The sequence below is a fragment of the Sinohyriopsis cumingii genome, chromosome 14 (genome assembly GCF_028554795.1).
Source record: "Sinohyriopsis cumingii isolate HCF-2022 chromosome 14, ASM2855479v2, whole genome shotgun sequence".
Taxonomy (NCBI): domain Eukaryota; kingdom Metazoa; phylum Mollusca; class Bivalvia; order Unionida; family Unionidae; genus Sinohyriopsis; species Sinohyriopsis cumingii.
In genome coordinates this window covers 882,972-906,576 of record NC_142974.1, presented here as the reverse complement: position 1 = coordinate 906,576, position 23,605 = coordinate 882,972, and the positions used below count along the sequence as shown (strand labels likewise).

The 23,605-nt window shown below is 33.9% G+C and overlaps 1 protein-coding gene across 8 annotated transcripts in view; it reads left to right on the top strand.

The window, feature by feature from the left end:
- LOC149783078 (transmembrane and coiled-coil domains protein 1-like) overlaps window positions 1-23,605 on the top strand; it is a 168,031-nt gene that overhangs the window by 107,702 nt on the left and 36,724 nt on the right. For 7 of the 8 annotated variants that reach the window (XM_089931296.1, XM_089931294.1, XM_089931290.1 and 4 more), the window contains 2 exons: window positions 2,501-2,554; window positions 19,922-20,156. In XM_089931296.1, the coding sequence (XP_089787422.1) occupies window positions 2,501-2,554; window positions 19,922-20,156 (289 nt within the window). The remainder of the gene's footprint in view (window positions 1-2,500; window positions 2,555-19,921; window positions 20,157-23,605) is intronic. The other variant, XM_089931291.1, reaches the window with a different exon arrangement.

The window sequence follows — 23,605 nt, the reverse complement described above, 5'->3', positions numbered from 1 at the left end:
TTATTATTATTATTGTTGTTGTTATTATTATTGTTATTATTATTATTATCATTATTATTATAAACCCACAAAACCAAACCAAACCTAAATGAAAATGGTGCTGATTTTACATCTAGTGTGGTTATTGCTCAAAATATCAGAGACTGTTTCAACACTCAGCAGTTAAAAAGAAGAGTCTTAACTTGAAATCTTGAGAGTCCCATCAAGGGACTCTTGTTTAGAGCTGTATCTATGTATCTATACATCCCTTACTATTTGACATTTTATTATGCTACACTGTAGCTATCAAATTTAATGAAGAAATTATGTGAAATCACGATTCACAAGTCAGGTTCTCCCAAACATTCATCAATTGTGTAGCCATGGGAACATGTTTTGAGTGTGATTGTGTAGAACTATTGATAGGAAATAAAATATCTGTAAGGAAATAGGTTTGAACTGCATAACTATATAAATCTTTGTTTCTTTATTAAGAACTTGCCAAAATATCTTTGAATCAGTTTAGTTATTCATAAATGAGCTTGTACTGTACTTCCCAATTGTTTTCCCCATGTTATAACCCATCGACAACTTTCTCTGTAAACATTTATGCTGATCCTTTCATGGGGTTTCATCTTCTAATTTATGATAGATACTTTGCTTTCTTTTTTTTTTAGTTTTTGATCAAATCCTTTATTGTGTTTTCCTGACTGTGGATTGAGCATTAGGCATTGATCCATTGTGAGGATTTGGTTTTTGTTACTAGCAGATACTGTCAATTCATTATTATATTAATGGGGTACCAGTTTGGGTGGAGTTGGTGTTGATACAAACCTGAAATTGAAGAAAGAAAAAAACACATTTGGTTGAAATGATATCAGTCTCCTCCAATCCACAAATGGATGTATCACTGAAAATGTCATTATTTGGCAAAACCACCTAATTAAATGAATGTACAGTATGCCAACATTAGGAGATAGTGACATCTTTTTCTTTGAGTAGTTTGAGTCATTTTCATGTTACTCAATGAATTGAAGAAAAACTGTAAAGCTTTAGTGACTTATGACAAACTCATAGTTGATAGTTAATGTCATACTGCTAGATGAACTATTAATTTAACCCATGAACTTAAAGAAAATAACATCACCATTGTTAATCTTCATTAACATGAGGCCATTTAGATTCACTCAGTGTTGAATGCAAATTTTTTTTAAGTTATCACCTGAAGCATACTGTTTAATAAAGAATTCATGTTCCATGTTCTATCAAATTTTATATAAATGGTAGGCCACATTTGAAGAATTGGTAAATCACTGGCAAATCAGTGGCCTGTTTCAAAGCTAATTATTCTTTCCAGAATACAAATGTCACTGAAATTAAAACTGTTACTTGAGTTTACATGTGGATTGTGCATTTTCCATGCAGGTTTTCCCCACACAGCTAGTGTAACACTTTTAAAACTGTTACTTGAGTTTACATGTGGATTGTGCATTTTCCATGCAGGTTGTCCCCACACAGCTAGTGCAACACTTTAAAACTATTACTTGAGTTTATATGTGGATTGTGCATTTTCCATGCAGGTTTTCCCCACACAGCTAGTGCAACACTTTTAAAACTGTTACTTGAGTTTACATGTGGATTGTGCATTTTCCATGCAGGTTGTCCCCACACAGCAACACTTTAAACTGACAGTATCAATTGGTCACTACAGACCTTGGTTATTTTTGAACCAGGTTTTTCCATGTCAGGTTCCTCTCAACCAACAAATTTGACAAACATCTTGATCTAAATTGTATTTATGAAGAAAAGCCACTACAATTCTATGCATTTTATGTAAGTTACTGAATCAAAGTGGGGGAGAAAGAGAGCACTTTCACATTGTGTTTTTGTTGGTGTTCTCCATTTGCATAAACCAACCTGAATCTGGCTATATGAAGTGCTAGCAGGACACATCCTGGTGTAAAATAATGTGAGCTAACTGGTAATTATTTCATTTCAGTGTCAGCTTTCTTCTTTAGTGAGTAAAGCTTCAAAACGTGCTATTTTCAGGAACAGGCAACTCTGTTTTAATAAATGACAAGTAACTTAAAACTTGCCTTCAGTTTCTGAGATACTATTCTTACAGTAAATTCTGTGAGATCTAATCGATGCATGGCAGGGAGATAATTCAGTTATTAGTACAAGTCGAGAATTTTAATTCAAGATAGTTACTGTGAAGTCACTATTTTCCATGGGAATACAGTCTTTGTACACTGTGATTGCTTCAAATATCTATCCTACGGTGGAAACATTAATAGACATCATCTCCAGTTCCTGAATTTAAATACCCATAAATGTAAGTTTTGTCTTAAAAATATAACATGAATGAATTCACAATATTGTCACTATTTCGTATTATTTGTACAAGTAATGAATGTTTATTTTTAGGATATATGAAACAATTCATGTAACATGAGAATAACCATATGCGTGTCTGATTAAATGTTATTATGCATTTTCTTTTTTTGCTCCCATTTTCTAGTCAAACAAACATGTCTGGGAGTATTTTTGAGCGGCGTTTTAGTTTTCCTCGCAGGTACAGTATGTTCCCCTTGTTTCTGTTTGTGTGAAGTAACATTTCTGGGTAATTGTTTTTATTACAAGAAGCTTTTCTATCAAATCCTTCTGCTTTCAATGCTTTACACATTGTATAATATTATGTGCTATGTTTCTGTTAGTATTGCATTCAGTTGTCTCTCACTATAACACTGTTTATAAAGAACCACACAAATGTAGTGTTGAGTAGGCTAGTTCATCTTATAATGGTGTGCATTGCATGGAAAAATAGAATTCAACCAGCATTATTGTGTCCATGACCATACATCTGTTGTATCAGAGAATATTTTATATACGCGACTGTCAGACCATGTGATACTGACGCACTATTTATCTTATGCCAATATATATGTTGTAATTATGTCATGTTCTGATTTTTTGCAAGAGATATTTTAAAATTATTGCCTTAATGAAGTTGCAGATGATATTATTTTTAAGATCAGAATGTTCCATCATATTTAAATTAAATTCAAAAGGATCTTATAATTCATGCCTTGGTTGAATTTTACCTTCGGTCTCATTGAAAATTGGGATCTCTGACATGATGGAGATTTAGATGGATACCAATAGGTCATGTTATCGCCCTTTAGATTCACCAATCAAATGAAATCTTTCATATTATGAAAGTGAAAAATTGCAATCAGAAAGTATGCATTGTTTTATTGGAAAGGTTACTAAAATCTAAGTGGATTGGGAATTCCAAATGTAAGCAGAACAACGGGCTTTATTGGTGCCTGCAGGATCAACTGGTACTTGTTATAAGTAGATTCTGATTTTAGTTAAAGTTTCACCTTATTCATAACTGAGAAATACTATGTAAGTTATAATTGAGAGTAATTTAAATCCCATAATGTCAGAAAATGGGGTAACAATTTAGTCCTTTTAAAGTTCAATGGTAATATCATAATAAAAGGTTAGAATAGTTAATATAAAGGTCTTGCATGTTCATTTTACATATAATGAGGTGCAAATAAATATTCAGGTATTGTTTGGAGAGGGCAAAGTATCATATAATTTAAATAATCATTGACTTTTTCTTGTAATTAATCTTTTTTTAGCTGTCTCTTTCTTCTTCTTGTGATAACAAAGAAAAACATATCAGAAGACAATTGTAAAGGTTTTGTTTTTTAATATCAAGTCAGTGTTTAAGACTTGTCATCTTTCATCATTCATGGAAAGTTGTGAATGTTTTCAATCATGCAGATTTTCCTTGTTTGACATGAATGTATTGATTTACTCCTTGCTGCTTAAGAAAAGTTGTACATACATATTGTCAACTGTGATATTCTGCATAATCTCCCTTAATAACTTGAGCGCAATGGGGTTCATAAATATTGACAGGCATAGGTGGTGGCATGAGATAGTAAAAAGAACTTAGTTTGGTTTGTAGTTGGAAGAAAGGGGTTGGGGTGCTGTTGCTAGAAACGTGTTGATACAAAGGCATTGTTTAAATCTCCATTGTCCTACAAAAAAGATTTTCTTTTGGATTTTAATATTTATTAGTGTTTGATCTAAAGTAAAAGTAATGAAAAATTGACAGGTTTTAAAAATGATGAATCAGTATTTTAAGATTCATGTGGAATTAATTTTGCAGTTGTTTCTCTATTAAGGTGGGAACATGGCTATTCATTGTAAGGAAAAACAAATGAACTAAAAGCTTTATACATATAGCTTGAATTGCACGCAAAAACCCTTCAGAGTTTGATCTATAAATACATTAGCACGGGATTATTCCATAAGATATTGATTTTAATTGTAATTTTGTATACAACTTCATCTGTTCAACATGGCAGTGACTTAGTACAACTCAGATGTCATACTGCTAATAAAGTCAGAGCATGGCAGCTTCACTGTCCCGGACCCAACATCAGGATCTGGCAAAGATTTTACAGAAGTAAAGAGAAATTATAATAAATTTGATTTATCACTGGAAATTTTCAGGAATAATTCACAGATCAGCCAAGGGCAAAATTTCATAGTTATCATGGATGAGTTTGAAAATGAGCAAGGTGCTTTATGTCTGATTGCCTGAACTCATTACAATTTTATAAGCCAGATTTTTATGATCTGATTATGATCAGGCTTGAAATAAATGTGAATCCAATTAGGATCTTGGATTTATTTGATAGTGAATGTGATCGACACATAGAGATGATGTAATGTGAAGTGATATGCCTGCATGTACCACATATTAATTTTTGTATCATAATACACAACCAATGATAATGATACATTATCAGTAAACATATCAACTTGTCATTCTTGTCACCTTTAGAAGGATTGTCAGGAGAGGTAAGTGCCATTTCATGTGTCAACACATTGGCCATATTTCCAGTATGCAGATTGCACGCAGACCAAGACTTATCTGTTCAGTGTCATTCTTGTTGATGATAACACAAGTACTTCCAAACAGATTACTTGCTAGTTGTCATTGATTATTATTCATTCTTTCTGGCCATTTCAGATTGCTCTATTTAATTAGATGCATGACTTCTGAAGGTCATCACGCCCTTTGTTTTGAATTGCATGAATGCTTAAAAAGGTCATACTGCCAATTTCATTTCTACGCTTAAATTTGAAAGGCATTACAATGTTATCTTTTTTAACAAGACATGTGCAATTTCCTTATGCAAGGAAAATCTCGTCTAGAACTGGTCCCTTGGTAAGAGCCAAAATGACTTACAACTGAATCTCTCACACTGTACTTCCAACTGATGCGAATCAATTGTTACAACCACAGGCACTCATTTCTGTAAGTAAAAGAGGAAAACTATAATTGACAACAGCCTCTCCTTTTCGAAAATTCAAGGTGACTAACTAGAGGTGTTTGAAATCTGCCCCCAAGCTGACTTTGTGGGAATGTTTTTGTAATGTTGGTATGTTCAGTCACTGATTACTTATATAAACATACTTTTGCCCCTTGTACAGTTTAAGTACTTTATTGTTCATTTAACAGTCACTCTATCCCAAAGTTTCTTGATTGCTTTCTTTCTGCATGAAATGAGTTTGTATATCTACATTTCTGGTTTCTTTTGTAGTGAATAGGCTATAGTCAATATTCAACAGTGGTTATTGTTTTTCCTGGACTAATAGCCGCCAGATTCAATCCATGTAGACAAGATAAAAAGCAACAGAGAAACTTGTGTGGCTATTAAACGATAGTAAGGTACTTAAAGATTCATACATATAATTATAGGTTACTGCATTTGTATGGGAAAATATGAACAAGTTTTTCAGATAGAATACTGCACAACCTTGGGAGTGCAGTATATCCATCTGGCAAAACAAGTTCATATATTATTTTCCCATACAAATACAGTAACCTTTTTAAGGCTTAATTATATAAACAAAATACACTACAAGAAACAACATAAATGAATGTATGCTGTATTCCAAACTAAATACACAAGTGTAGATTCATCATTACACAACAACAACATTATTACTGCACACATAACTCCGCCCAGATAAATTTGAACTTAGTTGCATGCTAGATGGTCTACTTAAAATTGAAATTTGATTCATATTGTGAATGAATGTGCATTGCAACAACTTTTCCATTTGATCTGGAATGAATAGATTTTGGTATTTTTGTTGATCATATGAAATTTTGTGATTATGGACTGGATTCATCTGTGCAAATTCTACTTGAAATACATTGGATTGAAGTTGTGAGGGACAAGCGTTCTGACATCTGCAGGTGTGTTCTGTTTTGTCATTGAATATTTGAAATCATAATGCAGGAAAAATATGAAGTCTTTCAATTGCAATAATCAAAATGATGGAATTTAATGTTTATTTCATTTTGAGTCCAGTAAGGAGGATGTAATTGCACTTGGAATATAGTCGAAATTACAGTACAATTTTGAAATGTGTAATCAAGCTTGAGAACCTATGACATGGCTCATGTAATTCAGATTTACAGAACTAAGAAAGGAAATTCACAATGTAAAATTAATTATATTTTTTGCCATTCTTATTACCAGCTAAAGAAGACAGTTTATGCCTTTTCACTTGCATGTTATTTGTAGGTACCCAGCAATTTTATGAAATCTGGCATCTCCCACCTAAATCTGAAACATTGTATCCAAAAAGTTAATGCAGAATATAGCAAAGCAGCTGGTATGTGGCAGTCCATGAAACACCTGCTTTAGTTCATTCAGAAACAAATGTAATCAATCAAAACGTACTATGTGAGTGTATGTGATTTGTTTTCAAAAAGTGCTGGCCATCTGCATCCATTGTTTGTTTACAATAGAAAGTAGTTCTTTTATGAGTGCAGCATGAAGTTGCGTGCTAGTTCAGTATCATAAAATACTGAATGATTCTGACAATGCAAAGTTAATGGAGAAACAAATCAGCATATAACAAATTAGGTTATTTTATATCAGATCAGAATTTGCCAACATATTAATGACTATTTCTAATCATATTTTTATCAAACCCGGTAAATAGACATATATCATTAAGGTATATTATGTGCATTGTTATAAGCAAGATCAGCCAGTATTAATGAGGTTGCTTTTCATATGATTAATTGACGTTTCTACAGCTTGAGAGGCTGTATTTCTGACACATTTTTGTAAATAGGCTGATATCATGATGTTGGATGATATTTATTTTAAGTGAGACCTATGCTATACATGTGGTCTTGCATTGGATATGGAGATGTCTTTTTTGCATCTCTTGAGATTATAGTGTTGGTAGGATTTTGATCAAACTGGGTAAGTTGGCCTCTGTCTATAAAAGCATGTCGAGCTAGATTATGAGTGAAATTTATGCATATAATTGAATTTCTAAAATAGTCGGGTGTGAGCCTCTACGGTACAGACTTATTCTTAAAGGTCATGCAACTGTACTTCTGTGAGAATAAGGCTATACTTTAAGGAACTATACTTCATAGAGAGTAAGAATATGCTTTCAGGAACTACACTTCATAGAGAGTAAGAATATGCCTTAAGGAACTACACTTCTTTAAGAGTAAGAATATGCTTTAAGGAACTATACTTCATGGAGAGTAAGAATATGCCTTAAAGAACTACACTTCATAGAGAGTAAGAATATGCCTTAAGGAACTACACTTCTTTAAGAGTAAGAATATGCTTTAAGGAACTACACTTCTTTAAGAGTAAGAATATGCCTTAAGGAACTACACTTCTTTAAGAGTAAGAATATGCTTTCAGGAACTACACTTCATAGAGAGTAAGAATATGCCTTAAGGAACTACACTTCTTTAAGAGTAAGAATATGCCTTAAGGAACTATACTTCTTCGAGAGTAAGAATATGCTTTAAGGAACTACACTTCTTTAAGAGTAAGAATATGCCTTAAGGAACTACACTTCTTTAAAAGTAAGAATATGCCTTAAGGAACTACACTTCTTTAAGAGTAAGAATATGCCTTAAGGAACTACACTTCTTCGAGAGTAAGAATATGCTTTAAGGAACTACACTTCTTTAAAAGTAAGAATATGCCTTAAGGAACTACACTTCTTTAAGAGTAAGAATATGCCTTAAGGAACTACACTTCTTTAAGAGTAAGAATCTGCTTTAAGGAACTATACTTCATTGAGAGTAAGAATATGCTTTCAGGAACTACACTTCTTTAAGAGTAAGAATATGCCTTAAGGAACTATACTTCATAGAGAGTAAGAATATGCTTTCAGGAACTACACTTCTTTAAGAGTAAGAATATGCCTTAAGGAACTATACTTCTTCGAGAGTAAGAATATGCTTTAAGGAACTACACTTCTTTAAGAGTAAGAATATGCCTTAAGGAACTACACTTCTTTAAAAGTAAGAATATGCCTTAAGGAACTACACTTCTTTAAGAGTAAGAATATGCCTTAAGGAACTACACTTCTTCGAGAGTAAGAATATGCTTTAAGGAACTACACTTCTTTAAAAGTAAGAATATGCCTTAAGGAACTACACTTCTTTAAGAGTAAGAATATGCCTTAAGGAACTACACTTCTTTAAAAGTAAGAATATGCTTTAAGGAACTACACTTCTTTAAGAGTAAGAATATGCCTTAAGGAACTACACTTCTTTAAGAGTAAGAATATGCCTTAAGGAACTATACTTCATTGAGAGTAAGAATATGCTTTAAGGAACTACACTTCTTTAAGAGTAAGAATATGCTTTAAGGAACTATACTTCTTTGAGAGTAAGAATATGCCTTAAGGAACTATACTTCTTTAAAAGTAAGAATATGCTTTAAGGAACTACACTTCTTTAAAAGTAAGAATATGCTTTAAGGAACTACACTTCTTTAAGAGTAAGAATATGCCTTAAGGAACTATACTTCATTGAGAGTAAGAATATGCTTTAAGGAACTACACTTCTTTAAAAGTAAGAATATGCTTTAAGGAACTACACTTCTTTAAGAGTAAGAATATGCCTTAAGGAACTATACTTCATTGAGAGTAAGAATATACTTTAAGGAACTATACTTCTTTGAGAGTAAGAATATGCCTTAAGGAACTATACTTCATTGAGAGCAAGAATATACTTTAAGGAACTATACTTTTTTGAAAGCTAAACTATGCTTTTAGGAACTATTCTTCTTAGAGAGTAAGAATATGCTTTGAGGAACTACTTAAAGAGTAAGAATATGCTTTCAGGAACTATACTTCATCGCAAGGTAAACTATGCTTTTAGGAACTTTACTTCTTTGAGAACTAGAATAATGTTTTAAGGTGAACCCATTTCAAAACAAGGAATGCTAAAAATGATGGAATCTGTGGAGAAATAAAATCACCTTCCAAGACTATGTATACACTATCTTCCCAAAAGTGTTTTACTTACAAATGACACTGTAAATTTTATGAATATTAAATGTTCTTTTTTAAATGAAGAAATGAATAATTATTAATTTGTTTTCCTTTGTTTCAGCATCTTTTTTAAAGTCAGTTGTGTGTGTCAATTTCATTAATACAATTTTGAAGTTTACTTCTGTAATCCTTAAGAGAAGGAATTTGCTTTGTGCTTATCTTTTATGCTTTAAATCTTCTGGGAAGATATTATCAATAAATACAATTTTCTCAGCAAATTAGATTCACAGTCTCTTGTCAGTATTATAGGTGCAATACGAATGAGAGGCTTCTTTTGTCAAGCCCATTTTGATAGAATCACAACATAATGGTCACCTTGGCATCCAAGTGTATCTTTCTATCCATCTGTCTTCACCCTTTTAGGGTCAGTGTTAAGCTATAGTAGGTCATTCTTACTGTTTTTTTAAGCTCAGTGAATTCAGCTGAACATAAAGGGGCTCTTTGTTTTATCTCTTTTTGAGGCTTTCATCAATAAGCTATAGCATTGAGAAGAAGTGTGCATTTGAAAATGCTTTATCAGTGTCATTTTAATCATTTCCATTCATGTGGCAGAATTTTTCACACATTTAACATTCAGTCTAGAAATAAATTACAAAATATCACTTGTAGATAGTATGATTTACGGTTAGATATGTTACTTTCAGATCAATAAAGCATTTTACAGGAAAAGAACATGACATTAGTATTGTATCAGTTGTTTCAATTTGTATACTCACGCCACATTCAGTAAAGTCATTTTCGAAAGTAATGCATGTTGACGATTTTTGTATTTTAGTATGGAACGTTGCTTGTATTGACTCCATGACTAGAGTCTGATTTCAAGCATTCTATGTCAACATTTAGTTGAGTAATATGGCCTCTAAAAGCTCATCTTCCAACATGGAGTTTCCACACACAGATTGCTGTTTTAGGCCCATAACAATGCAGTCATTACTACTACTTCAGGTTCATTTGCAGTGCAGATTACATTATCTTACGTACATGCAGTGCATAAAAATGACCATTCATAACAATCATACCGTTAGAAGAGCACTTAAAAGTTTCTGACAGACAGTAAGCATGACTATGGAGCCCACATAAAATGCCCTGACAGGAGCTTGCATATGGAGTCCACATAAAATGCCCTGACAGGAGCTTGCTTATGGAGTCCACATAAAATGCCCTGACAGGAGCTTGCATATGGAGTCCACATAAAATGCCCTGACAGGAGCTTGCTTATGGAGTCCACATAAAATGCACTGACAGGAGCTTGCATATGGAGTCCACATAAAATGCCCTGACAGGAGCTTGCATATGGAGTCCACATAAAATGCCCTGACAGGATCTTGCATATGGAGCCCACATAAAATGCCCTGACAGGAGCTTGCATATGGAGTCCACATAAAATGCTCTGACAGGCAGCTAGCATCTTGAGCACTTGCTAGTGATGTTGGGACAGCAGTGAACAATGATCCATTATTGAAGGCAATAGGGCTCTCATCTCCATAAAAAGATAACCATATTTAAGTGTCTGTGATATAAGATCTATACAAAAACCATGATAATTGATATCCTTGAAAGTATAATGTATATTCTTCATGGTATGAAGTGATCACTGAGGTTGAGGAAACCAGAGAGTACTGATGTCATGATATGAAGTGATCATTAAGGTTAAACAATGCGGGGAGTTGTTGTTGTTGTTGTTGTAGGGTTTAACGCCATTTTGCAGCACACGATAGGCTATACATGGTGGCCAGTATTAATGGTGGAGGAAGAACACGGGAAATCCCCAGAAAAAACCACCGACCCTCAAGAAGCTACTGGCAAGCTTTCTCACCCACATTGGCCGAATCCAAGACTTGAACCTACACAGACAGAGGTGAGATGGCAGTGATCCGTAACGGAGAGTGCTTTAGACCACTCGGCCACTCGGGGCCCCCAATGCGGGGAGTACTCTTCATGGTATGAAGTGATACCATGAAGTGATCACTGAGGATAAACAATGCAGGGAGTACTCTTCATGGTATGAAGTGATCACTGAGGTTGAGGAAACCAGAGAGTACTGATGTCATGATATGAAGTGATCATTAAGGTTAAACAGTGTGGGGAGTACTCTTCATGGTATGAAGTGATCACTGAGGTTAAACAATGCAGGGAGTACTCTTCATGGTATGAAGTGATCACTGAGGTTAAACAATGTGGGGAGTACTCTTCATGGTATGAAGTGATCACTGAGGTTGAGGAAACCAGAGAGTACTGATGTCTTGATATGATGTGATCATTAAGGTTAAACAATGCGGGGAGTACTCTTCATGGTATGAAGTGATCACTGAGGTTGAGGAAACCAGAGAGTACTGATGTCATGATATGAAGTGATCATGAAGGTTAAACAATGCGGGGAGTATTCTTCATGGTATGAAAGGATCACTGTGTTTAAGTAAACCAGAGAGCCTTGAGGATAACTGGTAAATTTGTATAGCCAGCCACTTGCCTTTGTGGTAACATCAAAGATCAAACATAGGACAATAAATGTGCAATGGGACATATAAAATAGCTCTCCAGACACCATCAGTGTTTAATGTAAATATTATTTCCATATGATTAAAACAAGTTTTAATCTACTTTGCTTTTAAAACTTGTTCTGAGACTATGAAGAGTTTTCACAATATTTAAGTTTGTAAATTCATATCTGTATTGTTAAAACGGTGTCTAAATAAATTTTGATTTACCCTAGTCTAATTTGAATGGCTGACTTTAACAGTTTACCATGACATAAGACCAAGTGAGATTATTGTATGTATATGGTCAATCCATCATCCATAAATATCTTCTCAACTTGTTCCAAACAACTGGACCAATCAAATTTGGCAAAGAGCATTCAGGCAACCTTAAAAGTTCTTACAAATTATGCTATTAGATATGCATGGAAAAATGTAAAAACCTTCCAACAACTTCTTGAAAACCACCCAGCAAAATATGATCAAATTTGACAGGGTTCTGGTTTAAAATTCCTTCAACTATGTGAACACAATCTTACCCAGTTTGGTCTCATGCTTTATTGAAATAATAAAGCTTTGCAAGTTGAATGTTCAGCCATTTCTTGAAACCACTATTTAGATCATCAGACATTGTATTGTTCCCCTGGGTCATGTTATTGTATGGATAGTCAGATATTGTATTATTTCCATGGGTCATGTTAAAGTATGTATAGTCTGACATTGTATTGTTTCCCTGTGTTATTTTATGGATAGTCCGACAAGGCATTGTTTCCCTATGCCTTGTTAATGTATGGATAGTCAGACATTGTAATTGTTTTCCTGGGCCTTGTTAATGTATGGATTCAATAGTCAGACATTGTATTGTTCCCTTGGGTCATATTAATGTACAAATGGTCAGACATTCCAGTATTCAGTACTTCACTATATTAATGTTAGACAAAGACAAAAAAAGAAGAAGAAAAAGTTGTAGCTGTCAATATACCATTTTTTTTAAAATCCTGGAAACTAAATGTATGAATCAGTTATTTCCTGAATGAAGATCAAGATTAACTTGAAGAAAGAAAAAGAAAATCACTGTGCTTAAATCTAAATCTGTTGTCTTAATGTCTCACATGCTATCAAATCATTTAACAATTTTTTAATTTAAAATGCCCCATAACATTCTTGGTAGCTATGAGGCGTAATTTACATGAAGACCCAGGTCAAGACTGGGCTTTTTTAATACTGTCTTTTTTAATACCATTCTGTGTGTGTGTGTGTGTGTGTGTTTTATATTTTTTAATGTAGCTTTTACAATTTTAGTTGTATTGCTAAGATGTCTTCATTATGGCAGTTTATAACAATGTCTAGCACTGGGGCATCATGCTGCAGACATGTTGCATAATGTCCCATCAAGTTGCATTATCCTGACACCAGGCCAGCTAGTCCTAACACTGACTTCTTAATACGGAGTGCCAAGCGAGGTAGCTGCTAATACTGTTTTTTTAAGTCTCTGGTTTGACTCTGCCAGCCAGTGTTCAAACCTGTGACCTCCTCCATCTGAGCAATACCATTTTCTGCCAAACATTTTATGTTATTGCCCTGTTAGACTTATCTTTGCATCATATTTGCAGGAGACTCAGTGTTGTATGGACACATACAGTATATACTGGCGTATAAGCCGAATAATTTAGGAAAAAACTAAAGGCCTAAAAGAAGGCGGGTAGGCTTATCTGTGGACCAGTGTCTAGACTTGACAGTTTTTAGTTTTTTTTGTTGACTACTGTAATGACTGTAAATCTTGGGACATGAAACAATAATTTCTTCCGTGACCTAAGACATAGGCATGGAAAAAAGAGTAACTTCTGGTGACCCGACAATTATTAAACAGTTACACAGTACATTGTACTATGATTGATTTTGTTATTATTTTGCATGTGCATATTTTCTGATTTCTCCAACAGGAAGTTAAATAAAAGTAAATACAGACTTAAGAATTTGCAGGCAGGTTGAGATTACCAGGGAGATCATGCTGAATACTATACAGTACTTAAAAAGTGCAAAGCGTGCATAGCGTCACTTAAATCCTTACTTATTCCCAAATATTATATGCAGATTTTGCTTTATTCAGTGTTTCAACCAAACATGATATAAGCGATCCTACAAATTGAGGTAATATTTTTTAAAAGGTATGCACGTTTAATTGTACAAGGCACATGACTCTCATAGTTTACATGAGCGGTAATAATAAAGGCTAAAATTCTCATATAATTTAACTAAGATCAACATCAATCAATTTTAATTTTGTGTTTTAGCTGAACAAACATAACTTTCCACACAATGGAAAGTTTGTCGTTTTGGCATGGTATGTATTTTCATTCCTTTTAATTTAACGATGGTAGTTATCATTGGTATATATTGTATACAAATGCCATGTGTTCACTCGTGTAAGTTTCTTTCGTGGGAATGGTGCTATAGCAGATTGAGTTTCAGCATTCGTAGTGGTCATTGAAATTAATTGTGGACGATTTTATTGTTGTGGTTTACTTTTTTATTCTGGTTTATTTTTTATTATTGTATAAGTAAAAAAATACCCATTAATTTATGAGAATAATGTTTAAAACTTAACATTCTATTTAGTGAAGAAGTTAATTCTTTATAGTAAAGTAATTATTTCATCACAACAATAATCCACAGGTGTTACAACAGAACCTGTAGGACTTTTCTTGTTTTGAATAATTGAAAATCGAAGGCATAATTTAATAATCGGGAGTTCTCTGCAAAAATTGGAAGATATGAAATCGGGGGGTGGGCATATAGCGACCCCAAAAATCAGGAATTTTTTTTCCTCCCGGCGTGAAATGTACAGGTATGGTGTAAGGTTGCTTACATCAAAGCAAACTGCAATTCAGCTTTTATGGTATTAGCATCAAACCATATTTTTCGTTGTGTTGTCATACTAGGATTACATTTTAATGAGTTAGGTATTTACAATTTCAAAGCAAAGTAAAATGTAATTACCGGTGCACTGATATAAAATGTCCAATGCAATAATGCATAAATTTAACAAACAGTAATCGAGTCAAAAGGGAGAGGTAGTGTTACAGCAACTCGCAAATGCTAAATTCTTGTCATCGTTCGATCAAATTATACACAAATCTAAATTAGGCACAAACAATAAGAAAACAGAAATTTAAATAAATTACTTTTAAAACAAGTTTATACTATTTCTTTTTAATAATCATGCATGCCAACCTCAAGATAAGTATACATGTTAATTGTTTTAAATATAAGTTTGCCTAAATAAATGCATTTAGAACTTACCTTGTGCATCTTGAGAGGTCTCGGAGTTGTAGGTTGGCTTATATGCGGGTCATATAGATTTTAATAGGTAACAGTTTTTATGAGAATAGTTTCCATGAATGGATCCCATGTAGTATGTGTTAACAAATGTATAATCAATAAAACGTAGTTCTTTGTCTTCATTCCCAGCACATTACCTGTAATAATCATGTGCAATGACAATGGCACTGTAACCTTGTATATGTTACACCTGCATGTAACAGCAGCGACATTACCACCAAATACCCAGCAAGTGCATGATTGTACACCTTTGCACAACCTCACCATCTGTTGCTGGTAAAATGTTGTTTATAACTTGATCATCAAAGAAAGGCATCCCGATGCTCAGTTGCAAGAAGTCGTTAAGTTGAGCATTTTGTGCTCAGATCGAGCTATGTTTCTATCAATGAATGTTAAAGGTTTTGTTACCCTTACAGCAAATCAACAGTGGATGATTTCTGCACATTTTTGAGGTGGGTTGGGGGCATTACGTTTAGCAAGGATTTACTGTTTTTTCTTCTCAGCTTTGCTTTGTAGTAATATGCTAGGTACTAAGAACAATCATTCCAATCAATTGTAGCTTGAAGCAGCTTGTACACACACACATACACACACGCACACGCACATGCATACAAATATTGATTTTCCATTTATTTGTGTCACATACAATTTAGCACAGCATCCATTTTTGTGTAAGTCAATGCTTTTCTTTGTTTTAACTATGTGCAAATAGCCTTTAATTAACCTAGTTGGTTTCATTTATAAATGAATTCATTTCAGATGTAAGCAAAAATTACAGTAGTGTTTCATTGACTTTAGACATGAATGGTATTGATTTTCAGTCTGATCATTAGCTCAGCTTGGCACAGAGATGGCCTTTTATCAATAATGTCTATCCTTTTCACAATTTTGTTATCATTACTCTTCTTAAACTACTTGGAGGATTGCCATGAAACTTTACACTCAGATTCAGTCAACGGTCTGGTTGGGCCTGAATGAAAATTGTGCTGCTCAGCATCTTGACAAACGGTAGCCATCTTGAAGATCATTTTATCACTTCAGAAGAATGGACTGTTGTATCAAGATGAGTTTTTCAGTAAGATACTTCTATGATATCTACTTGGTCGTAATGGAAATGTTACAAGTATGAAGTCTAATAGCAGCCAATATGGCTGCAATGGTGACCATTTTGAAAATCTAGATTTTACCGCTTCTAGACGGATGGTAGCATTTGACATGGGGTTTTCACCAAGAGAGTTCTTATTATGTTTACTAATAAATAAAATGGGTGCTGATCTGACATCCAGTGTGGCCACCATGGCAGTCATCCTGAAAATCTTATCGCTATTCTTCCTGAATGGCATTGTTTTATTGACATGGGGTTTTCACCGGAAGACATCTCATGATATTTAATTTGTCCCAGATGAAAATGGTGCCAATCTTGCATCTGACATGGCTGCCACAGTGGCTACTTTGAAACTCATGTTATTGCTCAGAAATCTTGGAGATGGCTTTCAGCACTCATCAGTTTAAAAGAAGAAAAGGTTTTATTTTAAATTCCTGGAAACCTTTTCCTCTAGCATAACATGCATCCCTTTGAATAATTCTTGTTTAAGCCGATTCTTCTATTTTTTAAAAAGAAAATACTTAAAACAGACTTGTCCCTACACAGTTTCAACAGTAGGAGCACACACATAAGATAAGCAAGCCTCCTAGCCATTCCAGTATTGTATATAAATACCTACAAAATCCCAATATATTTTCCATTTGATTCTTCATAAATCCCAGTAATTTCATGGAAGAAATATGCGCAATGTTTCTTAAATACCTATTTGTAGATAAAGAAAGGATAAAAGGACATCATGATTCATTTAGATCGATGTACTCAATACACAAAAGAAAGTAGTAGGTGTAATTGATTATGTAAGTTTAAATTATTATTTCAGTCCATTATATTATTAATAAAGTAAAACCGGGCTTTGATGACTACTGTTATGAGATAGATACCACATTTATCGAGAGCCCAGATTCTCATTGTACAGAGCAATTGATTATAAAGTGTTTTGACTACCTTAAATGTGAAACCACTGGTCTTGGGAGAACATAATTATGACAAAATAGGTCATCTTTCAGGGACAGTTCTTACTCAGTGTGTTGAATAATTGTTGTGTTTGGGTACCATATACTTGTTTATAAGTCAAATCCAACTGCAGATAATAAAAACCCTGATCTACCACGGCATAATGCATTGGCATATCAGGTTATATGCTACTTGTTTTACTAATTAGTCTTAACAAACTACATAGACCCAGATCTGCAGGTGGATTATCGAACAGATCTGGTTTTTGCAGTTTGCTGTTGGATTTAACTTACAAACAAGCAAAGACAGTCTTTAAAAATTTCGTATTCCAAAATTGATAATATCTTCATGTCATTATCTATAATCATTTGAAGTAATTTTCCTTTAATATCTTGATTTTCCATACAATCTAAGAAATATTTTATGATTTGGAGACCAAATGCCCCATAAAATCTCAGTAATTTGAAAAATAGTGCTGGGAGGCCTGGATGAGGTTATTATTACGTAGCTTGTATACATATATTACTGAAGGCAACGTAGACCTGGACCTCCTTGTGGAAAATGTTCTTAGAGATTAGGATCCCAGATTTCTCCTCCACCATTAATACTGGCCACCATGCATAGCCTATCATGTGCTAAAAAATGGCATTAAACCCAACAACAACAACAACAACTAGTAAATTGTTGCCAATTTCGTGTAATTTATTCATCAGTTTAAATTTAAACTCTCATAAATAGATCTTTTAATTTTAGTCTTTTGAATATGGATGTGAAGGTATAATAAAAGTTTTGATGGATCATGAAATCCTTTTGAAGAAACTGAAAATCTACCAGTGTGATGAAAGAACAATTAGATGGTTTACTTCATACTTAAATGAGAGAACACAACATGTTTACATAAATAATGTTCTGTCTGAACCTGAAACAATTAGATATGGAGTACCACAAGGCTCAATTCTAGGTCCACTACTATTCATTTTATTTATTAATGACCTACCACTTTTACTAAGAGACTCAATATCATCTACAGATCTCTATGCAGATGACACAACATTGTCAGACATCCAAAACACAAAGCATGAGCTCAAAATTTCTTTACAGAATGCACTAAACAAACCGGAAAACTGGTGCACATGTAATGGCATGGTGGTAAATACTGGTAAAACTAAAGTATTACTTATCTCAACACGGCAAAGAAGGACAAATCTTGATAGTGATGAACTATGTCTGACATGGAAGGATACAAATCTGCAAATAGTCTGTCATGATAGGCTACTTGGTGTTCTGGTAGATAATAACCTATCATGGACTGAACATATCAAACATACCAGTAAAAAAGTCAATTCAAGTTTATGGCTTCTCAGTAGGATAAGACATTTTCTCCCTGAAAGGCACAGGAAACTATTTTATAACAGTTACATACAACCCTATTTGGACTACTGTAGTACAGTATGGGGTAATTCAAATGATAAAAACATAGCAAAGCTGGCACATCTTCAAAAAAGAGCATTTGGGCTAATATCAATCCAGAAAGAAAGCAAGGAAAGTTTAGCTGGTAGGTTAAAAATATTACCTATTAAAGACCGAATCTGTTTGAGAAAAGCCAAATTAATGTACAGGATATCTCAGAATAGTGCTCCTGAATATTTACAATCACTATTCCAGTATAGGCTACCTGGTAATACTCCCCACCTGCGATCCATGTCTACCAAACAGTATAAAATTCCCAAACCAAATAAGGAGTTATTTAAAAAATGTTTCCAATACTCTGGAACTCTGCTCTGGAATAGTATTCCAGCTGAGATTAGAAATGCCCACTCTATTTCCTTCTTCCAAACCCAATATATCCAGTGGCTTCAGAGATGCAGCTTAAATAAATAAATTCCTTTGTATGAGGGCCTCAAGGTAGATTAGTTTGTAGCTAATTGTGTTACCCTCTTTAAATAAGGTCATTATTATTATTATTATTATTATTATTATTATTATTATGCTATTTCTTTAGTTCATGGCAAGACATAAGTTTCACTTTGCTGGTGGGAGCAGTTATAAACATGATTCTAGGTTAAATATCTTGCAAAAGCTTTTGTAAGTGTGTATATTACAACACAGTTGCAAGCAAGGCCCCAAAGTTCCATGTAACCATTGTTTAACTATAGAGATTAGGTAACCTCACTGGATAATGAGTAAAAGCAAAAAAAAGGAATTTTAGAATTTTGGAGACAACTTTTTAAGCCATTTCTCTGCTATTCTTAAAATGTTGGAACATTGAAATTGTGATTGTATTATTATGTATAAATTATTTCCTTAATTATTATTAATGTTTGTTGAATGATAATTTACATATTTGTTAGTATAATTTATAACAAACTAGGAAAGTTGGTGTTTTTGTCCAGTGTCACAAGAATATATATCAACAAATAAATAAAATATATATGATCATTTCTGACCTTAAAACAGAAGGAATATCTCATTTATTTTTGGCAGGCAAATGAATTCTGATTTCAGTTGCAAATTTAATTTTGATGCAGATGACTGCTAATGATGTAAAAGCATAAAAAGACCGTTATTAGTGCCAATTTTACAAGTTGTTGTGAATATTCTTTATTGAAAAACTAAATTTTCAAATATTTATTTGTAGGAGAAAGTCTGAATCTGGTCGTATTCCTGCACTGAAATTAGGTGCTAAGAAGCCATCAGCAAAGAGTCCAAATATGAAGAAGAAACACTCTTCCCCAGAACTTGTGATGGCAGCAGCAGCAGCAGCTTCAGGGTCAGCTAAATTTCACAGCACACCTTCAGCAACACTACAGGTTCCAGAGGACTCTACTACAAGCATTTCTCACTCACAGCTAAGTGCTGAGGAATTAGAAAGGGTATGCATTTAGTAAAATGAAGCCTTTATATTAAGGACACTCAGGGTGTCTTTTGTACAGAGATGCCAGTCATTCCTATATTTTGGCAGAATCATTCCTATTTTTTTACCCCAAATTACACCATACTTTTCAGGGCTGTTATATTAAAACATACATGGTATCCACTGAAGGCAGTTTTTAAAAACTATATGTAAAGGGTACTTTGATTTCATAGAGTTGGTTTTAACTTGTTAACCCCTGGCGATGAGTTTACGTGGCAGGAGATAGTAGCCTACTGCCGAGCTCTGTAGCGTCAAAGTCATGTATGATACACTAAAGTGGTTTTTGTTATAGAAAGGTAGATGTAGTTGTACAATGATACCAAATAATATGGAAGTTTAGTTGCACTACAAAATAGAGTGGGAAAACCATTTTGGACCCTATTTTTTTTTCCACACAAAATTCGCTCATGGTCGGAATCCGATTTTGTGTCTGGATTTTAGACTTTTTTGTCTCAGATCTAGGCAGGCTGGTATGAACTGCAAACAGACAGATGTACCTTTGCAAAAAGTAGGATAGGGTGGCCATTGGAAATAAAGAGTTGTCTCAATACAAAAATAATGGGTCCGTTTAGCACCAAAAAAAATTAAAAAAAATAAAGAACTCCAATTTTTACCCTTCTGCTCATGTGTGAGCCAATGAAAAATGATATTTCTAAAACAACTAGGCATTAGGTTATTGGAAAATCACCTGGAAGTTGTTGTATTAGGATGTATTAACCCTTTACCTCATAGAGCATAGTGACAAAGTGCAGCACGCTATAAATAGAACACCTGTTACCTAGCAGACCGCATCCGCATAGGCATGCCTGTGAATTGTTAAGCAATGTAGTGGTGTTACGTTTAACAGCAGTTTTAACCATTTTACGTTTAAGGTAGACATCTATTATATATGGAAAAATTGAAGAGTGAAGTCCGATTGTTATAGCTGTGTAATTATTTTTCACAGAAGAATATTTAATGTGCTTTAAAATCGAGAGAGAACTCATTCACCGTCATGTCAGTGAGGCCGCGTGACCGACCGTAGCTGCCATTTCCCATACTCGAAATTTACACGTTTTTCGTCTGCGTCTACATCACTAAGTCATCTGAATTTGATAATCAATAAAAACTAATTGCTGCTTACATAAATATCATAGCCTTTACCAAAGTTATTGAATCTTTCGTGGTTGAGATTCTACTCGTGAAAACTTCGTAAGTACTGAATGAAATCCTGCCTGTGAACTGTTAAGCAGTTTAGTGTATGTTACATTTAACAACAATTTTAAGCATTTTACATTTTTGGTACACATATATTATATGTGGAAAAATTTAAGAGTAATGTCCGATTGTTATAGCTGTGTAATTATTTTCCACAGAAGAACTTTTTTATGTGCTTCGAAATCTTGAGAGAACTCGTTCACCGTCATGTCAGTGAGGCCGCGTGACTAACCGTAGCTGCCATTTCCGATACTCGAAATTTACAAGGTTTTCGTGTGCGTCTATATCACTAAGTCATCTGAATTTGATAATTTATAAAAACTAATTGCTGCCTACATTAATATCAAAGCCTTTACCTAATTTATTGAATCTTTCGTGGTTGTTATTCTAATCGTGAAAACTTCGTACGTACTGAATGAAATCCGCAACTGCCATTTTGTCGAGTGGAGATTACGACCCAGTTACTTTAAATAGCTGATATCGACCAGTGCATGAATAGCGACCACGTGATCTGACGTAATTGTCATTCGCAGAAATGAATGTAGTATGTAATGGGGGGTTTTCCCCGAAGGTGGCGCTACGAAAACCATCTCAAAATGGCTGATGTTTACAGCAGGCGTCAAAAGGCGCTTCTATGCGAATCTTGCAGAGGCGTCAAAAGGCGCTTCCATGCGAATGGAGTAGAGGCGTCCAAAGACGCTTGTATGAGGTAAAGGGTTAAGAAATAGCTACTCAAATTTCAGGCGAAAACAACAAAAACTTCCAGGGGTTAATGTCTTAAAATTATAAGAAATTTCTAAACTGCATCTATGGTGAGTACCTCACTTTAAAAGTGCCTTCCCTTTGCCCCATGTATGTTTTAATGGAACAGCCCTAACTTCTGTTACAGATTTTTGGGTATACATTTTATTTACTTATTTGCATATAGGTGAATCACAACTTTAACATTGGTATATTTAAGTCATTGAAATGGGGTTGTAATGTTGTCCTTTTGTGACATCATACTTTAACACTTGAGTCAGGCAGCTGTTGAATATTGTCCAGTCAAAAATCATGTTGGCTTAGCAACCCAGTTTACTTATGAAAGTTTGTGATATGAACAAAATGAGCTCAGATGAACAAAATGTTATGAATGTACACAAATGAACAAAATGTATTACAAATGTACACAGATGAACAAAATATGTTACAAAAGAACAAAATGTGTTACAGATGTACACAAATGAACAAATGGTGTTACAAATGTACACAAATGAACCAAATATGTTACAAGTGTACACAAATGAACAAAATGTGTTACAAATGTACACAAAAGAACAAAATGTGTTACGAATGTACACAAATGAACCAAATATGTTACAAATGTACACAAATGAACAAAATGTGTTACAAATGTACACAAAAGAACAAAATGTGTTACAAATGTACACAAATGAGCAAAATGTGTTAAAAATGTACACAAATGAACCAAATGTGCTCAGATGAACCAAATGTGCTCAGATGAACCACATGTGCTCTTATGAAGAAAGTGTGTTATGAATGTACACAGATGAACAAAATGTGCTACAGAAGTGTAATAAAATGCATTATCATGGATTAAAACTTTACCCTTTACATCTTGACTGTCTTCAGCATGTGACATGGCATGAAAGCTGATGGAGGAAGCACATTTAAGTGAAACAGGACTAGAACCAGTAAAGTTAAGGTTAAAATAAATTGTTGGATAGACATTAATATATGGGTCCTATTTGGTTTTCCTATTTCACATAAGTTCATGGATGTAAAATGGGACCAATGCATCTTGATGCATTTTGAGAAATGCGACTAATGGATATAATCATTTTGCCATGGATGTGTCCCATGATGATATTTACACTGAGAAGGTCTTGGACTTTTTATTTTAAGGATTTTTACCCCTTTGTTTGCTTTTATTTTGTTTCCTATGCATTACTCTAGGATGCAATTGGTTGCATTGCAACTAACAATTAACATTGTGGAGATATCTGGCAATCTAAGGAATCTTGGTCTGGCAATTGGGAAATGAGATCAGCATTTTTCACTTACAAGTATACAGGGCATAGTACATTTTTGCACTAAAAACATTGAGCACAGTATGAACATGGAAGTTAAGTAAAATGTTAATCCCCTTTTAATGGTTGTGAGATTGACTGCTGGATCTTGGATAATGTAGCCATTTTTACCCGTAGGTTA